At 34.5% G+C, this 13,322-nt stretch overlaps 1 protein-coding gene across 23 annotated transcripts in view; it reads left to right on the top strand.

Annotated features, from left to right (window-relative positions):
• The window catches only part of LOC118273360 (dual specificity calcium/calmodulin-dependent 3',5'-cyclic nucleotide phosphodiesterase 1), a 531,383-nt gene that overhangs the window by 464,314 nt on the left and 53,747 nt on the right, over positions 1-13,322 (top strand). For 15 of the 23 annotated variants that reach the window (XM_050693908.1, XM_050693916.1, XM_035590292.2 and 12 more), the window contains 2 exons: positions 4,226-4,252; positions 5,488-5,644. In XM_050693908.1, the coding sequence (XP_050549865.1) occupies positions 4,226-4,252; positions 5,488-5,644 (184 nt within the window). The remainder of the gene's footprint in view (positions 1-4,225; positions 4,253-5,487; positions 5,645-13,322) is intronic. The other 8 variants (XM_035590291.2, XM_035590293.2, XM_035590277.2 and 5 more) reach the window with 1 other exon arrangement.

The raw sequence follows: 13,322 nt of genomic DNA, 5'->3' as shown, positions 1-13,322 counted from the left end.
GGATGCGGTTTTCAGCATAGTATTTTTCAGAATCTGGAGAAGGTTTTATGTAATATTAGCGACTTAAAGAATTAAGTTTCACACTTTAACTCGTGTTTTACGCAAAACGCAAAGTTTGAAGTCGGTTTTTTTTAATGTAGTTTTAGAATTGTTATTTTAGTTGGTATTGTAATTATGAAATCTCTTACTTTTTAGAAGAACTCTACTGAAAGCACACTTCTATCTTCTTCTATAAACTATCTTACCCATCTTACTTCCTGAATATATCTCCTAAGGCCAAAATCTCTCTCCTCATCCTCTTTTTACATAGTGAAGGAAAAGATTATCATTTTTTCATGAACATATGTATAGATATGTAGTATACGTAGTACCTAGCAGTATTTTCAGTCACGATCTACATAAATCTAAATTAAGGAACCACTATCCTTAAGCCTATGGACCTACAGGATCCTCTACAATAAATAAAAATAAAACATTTTCAAAAGACATTTACGATGTCCTTTTTATTTCTTAGAGGTCAGTGACTTATCCAGTGAATTTGTTTTGCGTATCAAAAATATATAAAACTCATAGTAAAAACAGAATATTATTAAGCTTGTTCTCAAAGGTAAAATTTAAAAGAAATACTATGTAAACTCCAAAATGTTTTATCTTGTTAGTTTATTTCAAACTATTTATTTTTTTAGAATTCTTAGAACTACGGTTTATCTTACCTGTTGTAATGTAGACAAGGTAAATAAAAACGAAAAATGAAAATACTTTTTTAACTGAGCGTGAAAATCCGAACGACGATATTAAACATTTTGAAATGAAGATTATTAAAAATCCAACGCTTGAAATTTTTTTATTATAATATTAAAAACTCACTACAATGTCTCAATAAAGATACAACACTTTCAAAAAAAGGTGAAACATCACCAAAAACCCGAAAGCAATTATTTCACGCTCAAAATTTCCGAACCGGTATTTTTTTTTATTTTCCGTAAATTTTGCAACCATTTCTTTTAACAAGCAAAAGTTACCGGTAACATAAAAACCAGAACACAGATAGATCCATGAAAATTTTACCGGCTCTGATTCGTATACGTCTCGTTTCGACATAAACGGGAGTTGTTAAAAGCTTAGCACTCAAAACAAACCATTTTAACGACCGGTTTACTGCCCAGACGTGAAAGGTAAGCTTGCTGTCAAAATGCCCGCGTTTTGGGAAGTAATTTATTACATAAAGCCTTAAAAAACGAAGGTGGGAAATGGAAAAGTTCGGTCAATTTTCTTTACTGAAGATTTAAAGCCGTTTCCACTTTGGTCTCGTCTAGTAATAGTACCATGATTTCTTGTCGTCTTGTTTAACTGTTTCATGAAAATAGTTTTGCTGTATCATGTTTATAATATAACTTTATGTGTTTTACATAATTCCCTAAATCAATGGAATCTTCCTATGAGTCCCATGATAATAATAAGCAGCGAATCTATTGCAATAAATTTAAAAAATCAAAAGGCCGAAGTATAAAGCTCACGGCCCCATTTTCAAAGATCCAGACCACCACAGATGGGGCCCAGTAGCTCGCCGCGGACAACATAACAGGTTACCGGGGTCTCTCGTACCCGGGAAAAGTTATTGGATGATTTTCCGTCCTTAAAAAAGACGTATTTCCCTTTGCAGCAGTGGCGCTTATCACTACTCAAATATAAGTAGTACCTACTATGATTCCCATCTTATTATGATAAAATTCCTAACAACAGTGTCTACTTCACTGCATCTACTCGTATTTCATTTCAAACCTTCAAGAGTTCACGAACGAAAGAGTTTCAGAATCTTTTTCAAGTACTAAGTGTTGCATTATGTGAAAACTTTTATATTCTTACGCAGCCAATAAACATAAGTCAGTGTTACCATATGAAATATTTTACGTGGCAAAAGAATTCGTTCATCATACAAGTTACCTTCATATTTCTCGTTCATACAAATAACTTATTTGTTAGCAAGATTGCGTATTTTCTTTTGATAGACTGAGGAAGCGGTCCTATATAGTGTGCGGTGGAATATTTATAGTCTTGGTGGGTTTATTAATAAGTGTAATATATTGAGGTTGTATAGATTGGTTTGATTAGCAGAATGTATGTATATTGTAGGACCATAATGTTTCTTAAAGGGTCGTTGTTGAGACCCAAGTGAATACAGAACAAATATTTACAAGACATAAACAATGATTGTAACGTATATTGTGGCACGGAATACAATAGTTTCTGTATTTCATGTATTGTGGAATATCATGATACGTCGACTGCCTAATTATATCAATGTCATTAGGTAAAGAGTTTGCAATTTTAGTTAGAATTTATAAAATTGCAATTTCTTACTATCTTAAAACGACAAACGTAAATTTTTATATACTTACATTCTAAAAATATCCCTCTTCATTCCGAATATACCAAGTCATTGCTTTCAAATCTTGGAAAATATTACAAACTGCAGAAGCATTTCGCAATCAAATTACAATTTCAATTTGTCTACCGCCAGCGATGCAATTCTGGTTCCCGCCGGTTGCCATAGCAACGGGCGCGTCAACAACTCGACGGACAGTCTGTGATAACATCTTGGCTACTTTATGCTCCGAATGAATGAATAAATCGGAAAATGTTATCTGTGTACCAATCTATTATTTCTGAACGTGATATTCATAATATTAAGTTTTGTGTAGGTGGGATAGGATGTTTTTGGCATCAATAAATAATAGTAATTTTAAACTAAATAAAATAAATGTGTTTCGGTGTTATTTAAACTTCGATAACATTTTTTTAAATAGGTACACATACGATTCTTAAAAAAATTACAAACAGTTAGCGACTTGATTATCATCAACCAAAAGTTAACAATTCTTCCGATTAAAACACTCTAGTTTTAATAAATTCAGCCGTATAACTGCTCTCAACCAATCCAATAAAAATAAGGTTGATAATAAGCTACCACGATGCTTAGTAACGCGGGAGAATAATGATTTGTTTAAAAAAGGATTTTTTTAAAGAAACAAACATCTATCAACGTTCGTCTGTTTTTAAATTTCGAATTTCAAGTTTCTATAAACGATTCCACGAAACGACTTCCAGCCGTGATTAACAAAAGATAAAAAGTAAGTAAACATTTAAGCAAAATCGTAAATCCGAGCAAAATATAATTTGACAATAGGCTTCTAGGACAAAGATTTGTTTTACTAAAGATTTAGAACGAAATTACTTTCCTAATCTTATCCTAGCTGAAGGATTATTTTTTAATTTTTATATAAACAAGAAAAGAAATCATAAATGCTCAAGAAAAGGGCGTATTTCTGTTTAAAAGACCGGCAACGCATTTGGTACAAGTAGTGTAAGCCATCGCCGCCGTCTATGGACACCCGAAACACCAGAGGCGGTACAAGTGCGTTGCCGGCCTTTTGGGGGTTAGGAATTTAAGAGTTGTTGGGCAATCGTAGATTGGGAAGATTAAGAAGGGGATTCCGGTAACCTTACCATTTACCGGTACACAGAAACACGTTATTTCACGTCGGTTTTCTGTGAGGCTGTGGGTCGAGCCGGCTGATTCGTGCCGAAGCATGGCTCTCCCACTGTAACCTACAGTACTACATAATATTCACAGTACATATTCAATAAGCTAATGGTAATGCCAGTTCAATCCGCCAATGCAGGCGAAATATTACCGAGCTAGCCGATAGAGGCAGAATAATCCGATGAATTCTAGCCATAGCAGGCATAAACCACGTACAAACATTACTAATTGATTATGATGACCTAAAACAATAGAGAAGCACGATTTGGAATCTATGTCTTGGTACTAGATTTTCCAGTTCTCTTTTTAAATTATAACATAAATAACTGAATTATAAACAAACTTACGGCCTAAGTGAAACTATGGTTTTGCCTAGAATGAAGAGTAAAGATCATAGCAAATAATAAAATGAGTTTAAAAATGCCGTTTTTCTACTTTGAAAAGCAAACTAAGCATTTTCTTTATCATTTTACAAGCTCAGCTTAAAACGAGACACAAAATGCCGCTTCACAACTCTCAAAGGACTCTAAACTTTCTTAGCGCAGCAAATCTAATTAAACCCAAGAGAAAATACCGAGAATTTAAAAATAAAATCATTTTACTTTATACTCTGTAACGTTTATAATTAGCTATTCTTAAAAGAGATAATTAGAATTTTATATTGTCATTTTCTTTTCTCAGGTCAACACGGAAGTCTTATAGAAAATCGTGAGTATTTTGATGGCAAAAATAGAATTTTCTTCTATCTATCTAACTAACAAACTAACAAAATTAGTATTTTTACTAACATTCTAACTAATCGCCCCGGGAAAATGCTTTACTCATAAAATGCATGTTAAAATGTTTATGAATTCGTTAACCAAAATCCGAGTGGAGAATTCTGTTGAAATATTAAAAAAATACGCATGCATAAATACTGGTGACAAATAAATTCGCGTTCTGAATTTAAAATCACACGTGCCGTTTGAAGTCCGAAAAGTAAATAAACCTATATCATCTGTGGAATCCATGTTCGGGATTCAAATACTGAATGCAAAAAAATATGGCGGGCGCAAATAAACTTTATTGGCAGTGGTGATTTTGTGCAAGTTTAGGAATTTTTACTTTGATTTGCATGGTGGTAGTGATACTAGAAACTAAAACTAAAATCTACGTCTACGGGTTTCATTTTGGTCAATGGATATTCTTGAGGGCTTTATAAATACGACCCTAAAGCACCCCAAAGGTAATAATTTCTCACTAATAAATTCTTTCAAATTTAACAACAGAAAGTTTTTATTATTTTCTCTTAAAACTAGCCCTCTTCTTTCGTAGGCGCTAAAACATGGAAAGAAAAATAATTCGATAAATTCCTACAAAATTATGATTTTCATCACTGTACCTTTAGTATGAGTATACTTTACCAGGGCTCCGAACGCGTTCTCGTTTCGATTTGTTTTAACGAAAAGCAAACTCGTACCTACTCGTACTCGTACCCTTAGAGGTACGGAAAATTATATTTATGGAGACCAAGGTCACAACACACACATACACGTTTCTTACACACTGTTGAATGCGTCGGAATGTGCATGTTCTTTTAAGATTTTTTTAATATTTTGTATTTATTTATCTGTACCTAGATGAAACTTGTATATATCTGCATGTGGAAAATGATTTTAAATTAATGTGGTTGCCTGGTATTTTTCTAAACTGTCGTTTATGGAATGATGACTAAATATTCTATAATTATTTCTTGAATATAGCAGTGTTTTAATAAGTAGTAATCTCGAAAAACTGGATAAATTAGTTTGCAAAATTGATATCCGATGATGTGTCCATACCATTTCTCATGTAATGTGGCCGCACCATTAGATTTAAAGTTTGATAAATTAAAATATTGCTATATTCAACTTTTATAATTATATATTAAACTTCATTTTAATCCAATTTTCGTTTGTCAACAGAACAAGGTGCCCTGACAATCGTGCGCCGCTCCTCAAGCCGCAGTAAGGCGGAGAGTTGTCCCACGCCCACCGATGAACAACTCGACTCACTCGACTTAGACACCGAGCACTTGCCCGCCGTCGACACGCCCGATGCATGCGACAAGGCCGCCCTTAGGTAAATATAATTTTAATTAGAGCTCAAATATAATACTAATTTCCAACTAGTGCCTATTATAAATACGAAAACATGTTGCCTATCTGTTTTCTTTCTTCTTCTTATTGGCAACTGTGTCTTCAATACAGTGTGGTCGGGCTATACAGCCAGTGTCACGTGGTGACGGAAACTCATACTTTACAGTTCTATCAAAAACATTTTAAACTCACAAAACTCAACCTGACTTAGCTGTTCAACTGAGCCAACAATCTTCACATGTGTTCTTTTTACATTATTTTAATTGATACTGCGAAAATTTAAGCTTCTATGATAGCAACACAATGAGACGAATTATTCTCATATCATTATAAGAAACTCAAACAGATCTTCTTCGCAATATTAAGTATCTATAGCACATTAAAATTTAAGTAGATACATACATATACTTTCAAGTCACCAAACATTCCACCCGGATACACGACTCTGTTGGTTTAGGATGACTGCAAACTTGGTAAGCCTTTTATACTTTGAATAACCACGATGTCTTTAATATACGGACTTTAAGATCTTTGATAAATAAATTTTGATACTTATGTAATTTAATTATTATGTTATCAGCTTACTCACGTAACTGTTTGACGAGAAACTCAACTAATTTTATTCAATGCTAGAGGCTCATACCTATTCATCAATCAGTTAGTCGCCACGTAGTGTATTGCGGTGCGAGCCTCTAGCATGGCTTGGAACTAGTGAAGTTCCTCGTCAAACAGTTACCTGAGTAAGCCAATAGCATAATAATTAATTTAGTATGTCTCACAAAACTTATAATAAAACTTTTGTAGTTTGTTAAAACGAACAACGTTTGTTAATTCCTCGAATGGAATATACAGACCAAATCACTACTTAATATAAAGATTTATTTTAAGTTGGTGAATAATTGTTCTATCCAGTATAAAATCCTACCTAGCGGATTTACCGGGGCTTCGCTTCGAAAAGCAGGAGTAGGAACGGGGTAGTTTTTAGTCAGTAAGAGTCTGACACTCCCTCTCGCTTCGCCCAAGATGGGAGACGTCATTGGATGATATTCACCTCAAAAAAGCAGTAACTATTTTTTTTTTCCAAGTAACTGTTTTTATTATTTATCTATCAAAGACTAACAAAATGTTTATTGAAACTGTCTCTTTACAAAAGGATTTAAAATCCCAGATTTACAAAATCCTATAAGAAGGTTCTTATCCTTTTTTCGTGGACTTACGAAAGAAAATTAAATTCCCTTTAAAAATCTTTCATCTTTTGTATTCAAAATGCAAGAATAAAATATGGTAAAAGAGTTGGTGCTTTTTAAAAATAATAGGACGTGTTTTGACGAATAGATATTTTCTATTTTGTTGAAGAAATAATAGGACCTAGGTAAATAGATACTTATGTACTGTTCAAAGTCTGTCCTTATTATCTTTCGTTGCTTATATATTTCTATTCAGTAACTAAGTATGTATTTGTTATGTTTGTTTAACGTAAGCCCCTTTAGTTTGCTTGTTCTCCAATTTGATTTGTTTCTTCACTGAGTCTCAAATAAAGTTGGTTGAATTTGCATACGAAAAAGAAAACGTAGCTCGCTATTTTCTGTAACATGAAGCCTAATTATAACAAGGTACAGATTTATCTAAAACATATATATTTGCTCACAAATAACTACTTAAATCTAATCACTTAATATGTCAAAATATTTGAAATCATTTAATAAGTAGCTCATATTTATTAATAAGATTAAGACTAGCTTCTACAAGCAACTTCGCGTTGCGTGAGATAACAAATGAGCTCACTCTGTCTGTACACTAAATTTCATCAAAATCCGTTCAGTAGTTTCAGCGTGATTGACAGACAACTTTCACGTTTATAATATGAGTGTGATTATAATTTTAATATTTAGTTATAAACTTCACCCAGACCAACTTAGTTACAAAAATAAATTGTAAGAAAATATAAAAAATCTCAGGTTAAAACTAATAATAAAGTCGTCATTTAATCTTAAGACTGCACCCCAGGGAGATAGGTCCTCAGCATAATTTATAGTTTAATCCCGACTGAGTTAATGAAAGACATCTGAAACCTGCTTTGTTCTTCAGAAATTACATTTATGTGTCACTACACAACATTTGTCTGGTTTTTTTACTAAGAAAAAGATAGAATATATTTATATGTAAAGACTTGTGTGTAAAGATGTACGAAGTTCCCAAAATGTTCACGAGAATTTTTTTTTCATCGTTCCCCAGGGATTTTTGCGATTCTCACGTAAATTTTGTATGGTAATTGCTTCGCTCTGAAGGGTTGTTGCATGATATTAGATAATCTTAAACGCGAACACTAAAAAGGAATATTTTGTGTACTTAATTTTATTCGAGGTGGTCTGGGGGTTTCTTAGAATAGCAACTAGAATAAAGAAACAGTCTAGACTTAACTTTGATTCTGATCTTGAGCTCAGCAAGTGATTTAACACCTCATGAGAATAAGTACACAGAAAGGTCTACCATAGTTTACCAAAGTCAAAGCATTTATTTCTACTTAACCAATACAGCTCGCTCGCTCAGTGCGCTATGAAAAGGGCTATGCTCGGAGTTTCTTTGCGAGACCAAATAAAGAACGAAGAAATCCGCAAAAGAACAAAAGTCGTTGACATACCGCAACAGATAAGCAAGCTGAAGTGGCAGTGGGCAGGGCACAACCGACAGCCGCCGGGGCAGAAAGTTTCTGAAGAGGAAACCTTGTACCGGCAAGCGCAGCATAAGATGTCCACCCATAAGGTGGTGTAAGACGACCTGGTTAAGATCGCAAGGATCCGCTTGATGCAGGTCTCTTCCAACCTATGTGGTAGTCATTGGGGGAGCCCTATGTTCAGCAGTGGATATGATGATGATACGGCTACAAAAAGTCAAAATAGAATCGTCCACCTCTCATATCTAGAGCTCACAGTCTAGAACTCGAAATCAGAACCCCAAGCTCAATAGCCAAAGAACCTACCACTATTAAAGCAATCAGCCTACCCATCCTGTCTTAATAACATTAACATCAATCCAACAGCCGACCAAATAAAATTTGCGGCACACTCGGATATTTCCGTTCATTGTGGAGTAATAAGGTCAATTATTCCGGATGATTTCGTCCGGTACCGGAGGGGGATCGGAACGCAAACCGGATTGCTTTTAAACAGCTTATGAAGCACACTGAATGGTTATTGTTGAATAGTTCTTTGCAGTCCATTGTGTTTATTTTGCGAAGAGAATGGTCTGTTTGGGATAAGTTTTCCATTTTATTTTTGTTGGTTTTTCGTGTGTGTGTGTGTGATAGTGCGTAACATGATGTGTTTGTGCGATTAGTGTCTAGTGAATAGCTTAGTTCTAGCTTTAGCTATATTTGATAGATGTCTAGCTAGAGGTTCATCTCTGACTTAAAATGGATAACTTTACCCCTGACAAAAGTAATAAGTCACAGGTATTTTATGTTATTCTAATACAAAGTAAAATAAATAGCAATAATACACCGTAAACCTTTCATTAAAATGTTAAATTACCTGTCAAAATACAGTAATTATCATAAAGGTTCGTAACTAACTGCCGTACTGTAAAAGTCTATTCAACCCCAGCATAAAATTCCCTATGGAATATTCCAGATATTTTTTGCAAAGCGGCATTACCGGCGACTTGACCTCAAAACGCAGGCCACGACATCTTGAAAGTATTTTTATAAAAAGTCAGGAGTCGCAAGAGCTAATGTTGTTCGCAAATTCTTGACGGCTTTTTATTCTTCAAGACTTTAATATAGAACTTGGAAGGGTGCGTTGTGTTGTTAAATGTGAAACATTTCCTGAGATGTAGACGTCTGGTGAAATAAATAATAGGTTTTTATATTACGTTACTTAGCTATTCTCATTGTAAACTATTTTAATGGTGAATAATGGTCAGTATCAAAATAATTTAATGTTAGTTTAATGCAATGCAACATCACGCTGTTTATCCTCGAAGGTCTAGGCAGAGGTGCGCATTACGGCACGTAATGCCGCTTTACAAGGTACACCCGCTTTTCACCATTTGTGGCGAAAATCATCCAATGACTTCTCCCGCCTTAGGCGAGGCGAGAGGGAGTACCAGTGTCACCACGTTCCTACTCCTGCTTTTCGAGCTTGAGTCCCGGTTAACACGCAAGGTAGTCCGCAGCTCCTCATCAGGCATCAGCCCTACTGGGCCCCATCTTTAATCTTGCTCGTAAGTTTCATCTCTCAGTCTCTTCATAGTATACCTACCTATATATAATAATATAGCTCTATACATAATATTCTAGCGAACTCTCTGAGCTGCGAACAATAGCAGTTATTGGTCATCACAGATCAAACGACTGGATGTAACGTGATTGTGAACGGATCACTGGCAACCATATTACAATGAATATTACACGATACACGGGCTATAGTCTATATACTTGTGTAGGAAGTTATTGAAATGAAGATAGTATCTACTACATTAATAATAATGTAATGGGTTGTTCGTCAAAGAAAACCGATTAGACGTGAGATCTTTAAAAAAAGAATATGTACAAAATCTTTACCTAGATAGTATACCTAGTACAACACTAAGCATTCTAAAATTCGAATCGGAACTCCGGATAATATTACAGGTTATCAGGGCTCCGTTTAAAAGTAGGAGAAGGAACGGGATGGTTTTTAGTCAGTAAGAGTATGACACTGCCTCTTGCGTCACCCAAGGCGGGAGAAGTCTTTGGAAGATTTCCCCCTCCAAACAAGCATTCTAAAATATTGGTTACACTTAATAGAAATAAAAACCACTGTACATATTTAAATAGCTGATTGAATTGCAGAAGAAAATGGCAAGTGTTAATTCTAGCGATTTAGCACAATTACGAAGTTGCCTAAAAATCTCATTTAAACAAAAGAAATGGAAGAAAATAAACAGATTGCCTTTCAATAATAGTAAAGTTTAACACGCCAATAAAAAGAAAGCAATAAATTTGTTTAAGAGAAGACAATGGAGCCGCGGCCATTGAGAGCCTAGCATCGATCGCATGCTCGAGCAATACTTCCCCACTTCCCTCCTTAAATGAAATATGAGAATCGGAAAACCTTTTACTACACTTTCTTTGCTCAAAAAGATCCAATAATTTTCATAGTACATTATTTTTTATTTACCCCTCTTTCCCAGTCTAAGGTTTTGAAAAGGAATTACGTTTTTAGAAAAAGTAAAAGATAGTTATCGTTTTAAAACAAAGGGTTGCCACACAAAGCGATGGCAGCGCTTTATCTTGGTCTTTTATCTTATAATTTGTGAGGAAAAATGTTGAGGATGCGACGGGAAAAGTATCATTATACTGTCATGATAGTGTTATAAGAAATTTTATTAATAGTGCCTTCTTTCTAGACTTTTCTACGTTTTAGTTCCATATTCAGTGTGAAATGAATATACTACTATATGACTTATCAATTTAACCGCAAGTATCATTAGTATATCCATAAAATTATAATTAGCTTAGTTTATAATTCATAGAAGGGGGCATAATATGAAACAAGTTGTTACATTAAAATTATTATAAACTTAGTTTATGCATGAAAATTCATAATGCAAAACTGAAAGCAAGCTTGAGGCGTATCCAAGCCACGCATAATAATTACTTATCTTGCTACTCAACGTTCTCTTAATTAATATTAATTACGGGAAACAACTAGATACTATTATCCTGTATAAGATTTAATAAAGGCTTCTATAACCTCATCCTGAAAGGGTTGGTAGGTAGTTATAGTTTACCTGGAGCTGCGGACTGCCTAGCAGGTTACCGGGACTCCGGCTCGAAAAGCAGGAGTAGAAACGAGGTGGTTTTTAGTCAGTAAGAATTTGATACTCCCTTTCGCCTCACCTGAGGTAGGCGGCATAGGATGATTTACCCCCTCAAAAAAAGTAGTTATTCAAACATGTTGCCGAATTATAATTAGAATGGCGCTATCTAAACATTTTTTTTCTAGTATTTTGTCGTGGGTTTGTTTACAAACACACAAGTTCATATAAGCATGACAACACCCAGACCCAAAACAAAGTGGGTCACACAATGCTGCGCGGCAGCCGGTTGCTCAGACATCATACTAACTAATAGTCAAATTATGTTGAAACAATCACATTTAACTTTATTGGCTCGTAGCTGTAGTTATAACTTCTCGTCTTACTAAAACATGGTGTGACATTTAACGCAAAATAAGTTATAACGTAACAATGTGTGGAATCTCACACTTGATTGTTCTTGACATTTCGACAAAAAAATTGAATGTGAATACTGTATACTTATTCGCAAACATCCCAATTTGCTTCCTATTCTTATCGCGCGTATCAGAGGCGATAACTCGATGTTCATAGCTCGTTGACCTTTACATTTTAGGGAACGGCGAGTAAAGTTCCCTACGAAAAGGAGGATCTTCCGACCAGGCGAGGTGATCATGCCTGGCGGGCTTTCTGCCCAACTGTTGTTCTTTGGGATTTTCTATCCATGTTAATTCGCGTGTAAACTTCACATGTGCGATGTAGGATATTTATGACGTCATCCGTTGATTTGATCATCGATAGTCTATGTGCGACTTCTGTCATCTGTCACTTGTCACATGTCAGGTGTCGCCACAACATCCATAACTCACATTTATACGTGAAGTCTTATATTGAAAAAGCAATTAGTATCATAAAATCTCTCCAGTAGTTATTGTATGTGTGTTATTGCTGTCTCCATCAATCACAGGTCCCGGGCGACCACGTCCAGACAAGGGTATCCACTTACCAGACAAATTGTCCCAACTAACTGTTACTATACATTTATTTAGAAATGTCGTTCACTTTTTGAGATGGGACTTCTAGGAAAAATGAGTTCTATTTTCTGTTGGAAATGATAGATTTTTCATCAGCAAATAAATTGTTTTTTATCCATTCTATTATTAACGTAAAGAAGCGTGACATTGCGCGTGTATTTTAATCTCATTTTATGGTTAGATTCTTCATCAGACCAAGTTATATAATCCATTTTCTTCACTCACCACTTTTGAACTAAGTGATTTTATTGAAATTAGTTTATAATTTTATACCTGTATATGGTATGATATGTGTAATAGATAAATAGCTCAAATACATATACGACTGTGTAATCCTATATACAAATGCTACTTTTCCCAAAGAAAATCCGCTTTTCTTTGTGACTAAATCCACAGATTATTTCCTAGAGAAGTTTCGTCTAAAAAACTCTACGATCAACTTTTGGGCCCTTACTCAAGGACCAATGAAAGCCAATATAAAGAGGGATAAAAGATCTCGCTAGAAATCTCGTAACAGATCTATAAAAGATTTAATATACAATCTCCTTATGAAATGTTTTATAGGTCCATTAAGAAATAAATAATAAGAACCGACCGAGCGTGAGTGGAAGTTCTGAATTATGCCACAAGTCTGTTATTGCAAATATGCTTAAATTACTTTGTTGTAGTATTCATTGTAAGAATATTTAATTTTACAACTTATTTATGAATACCATAGAGTCAAATTTACATTAAATGGAAGGCACAAAAATCTTATTTGTAACAACAATATCGTTGATTTGGTAACTCTCCGACAAGTCTTATTTCATTAACTATAAATTCTCAATGTAAAATCCGAAACTATTAATA

This window comes from Spodoptera frugiperda, chromosome 1 (genome assembly GCF_023101765.2).
Source record: "Spodoptera frugiperda isolate SF20-4 chromosome 1, AGI-APGP_CSIRO_Sfru_2.0, whole genome shotgun sequence".
NCBI lineage: Eukaryota > Metazoa > Arthropoda > Insecta > Lepidoptera > Noctuidae > Spodoptera > Spodoptera frugiperda.
The sequence above is the reverse complement of the archived record's forward strand: the minus strand, read 5'-3'. Positions and strand labels throughout refer to the sequence as shown.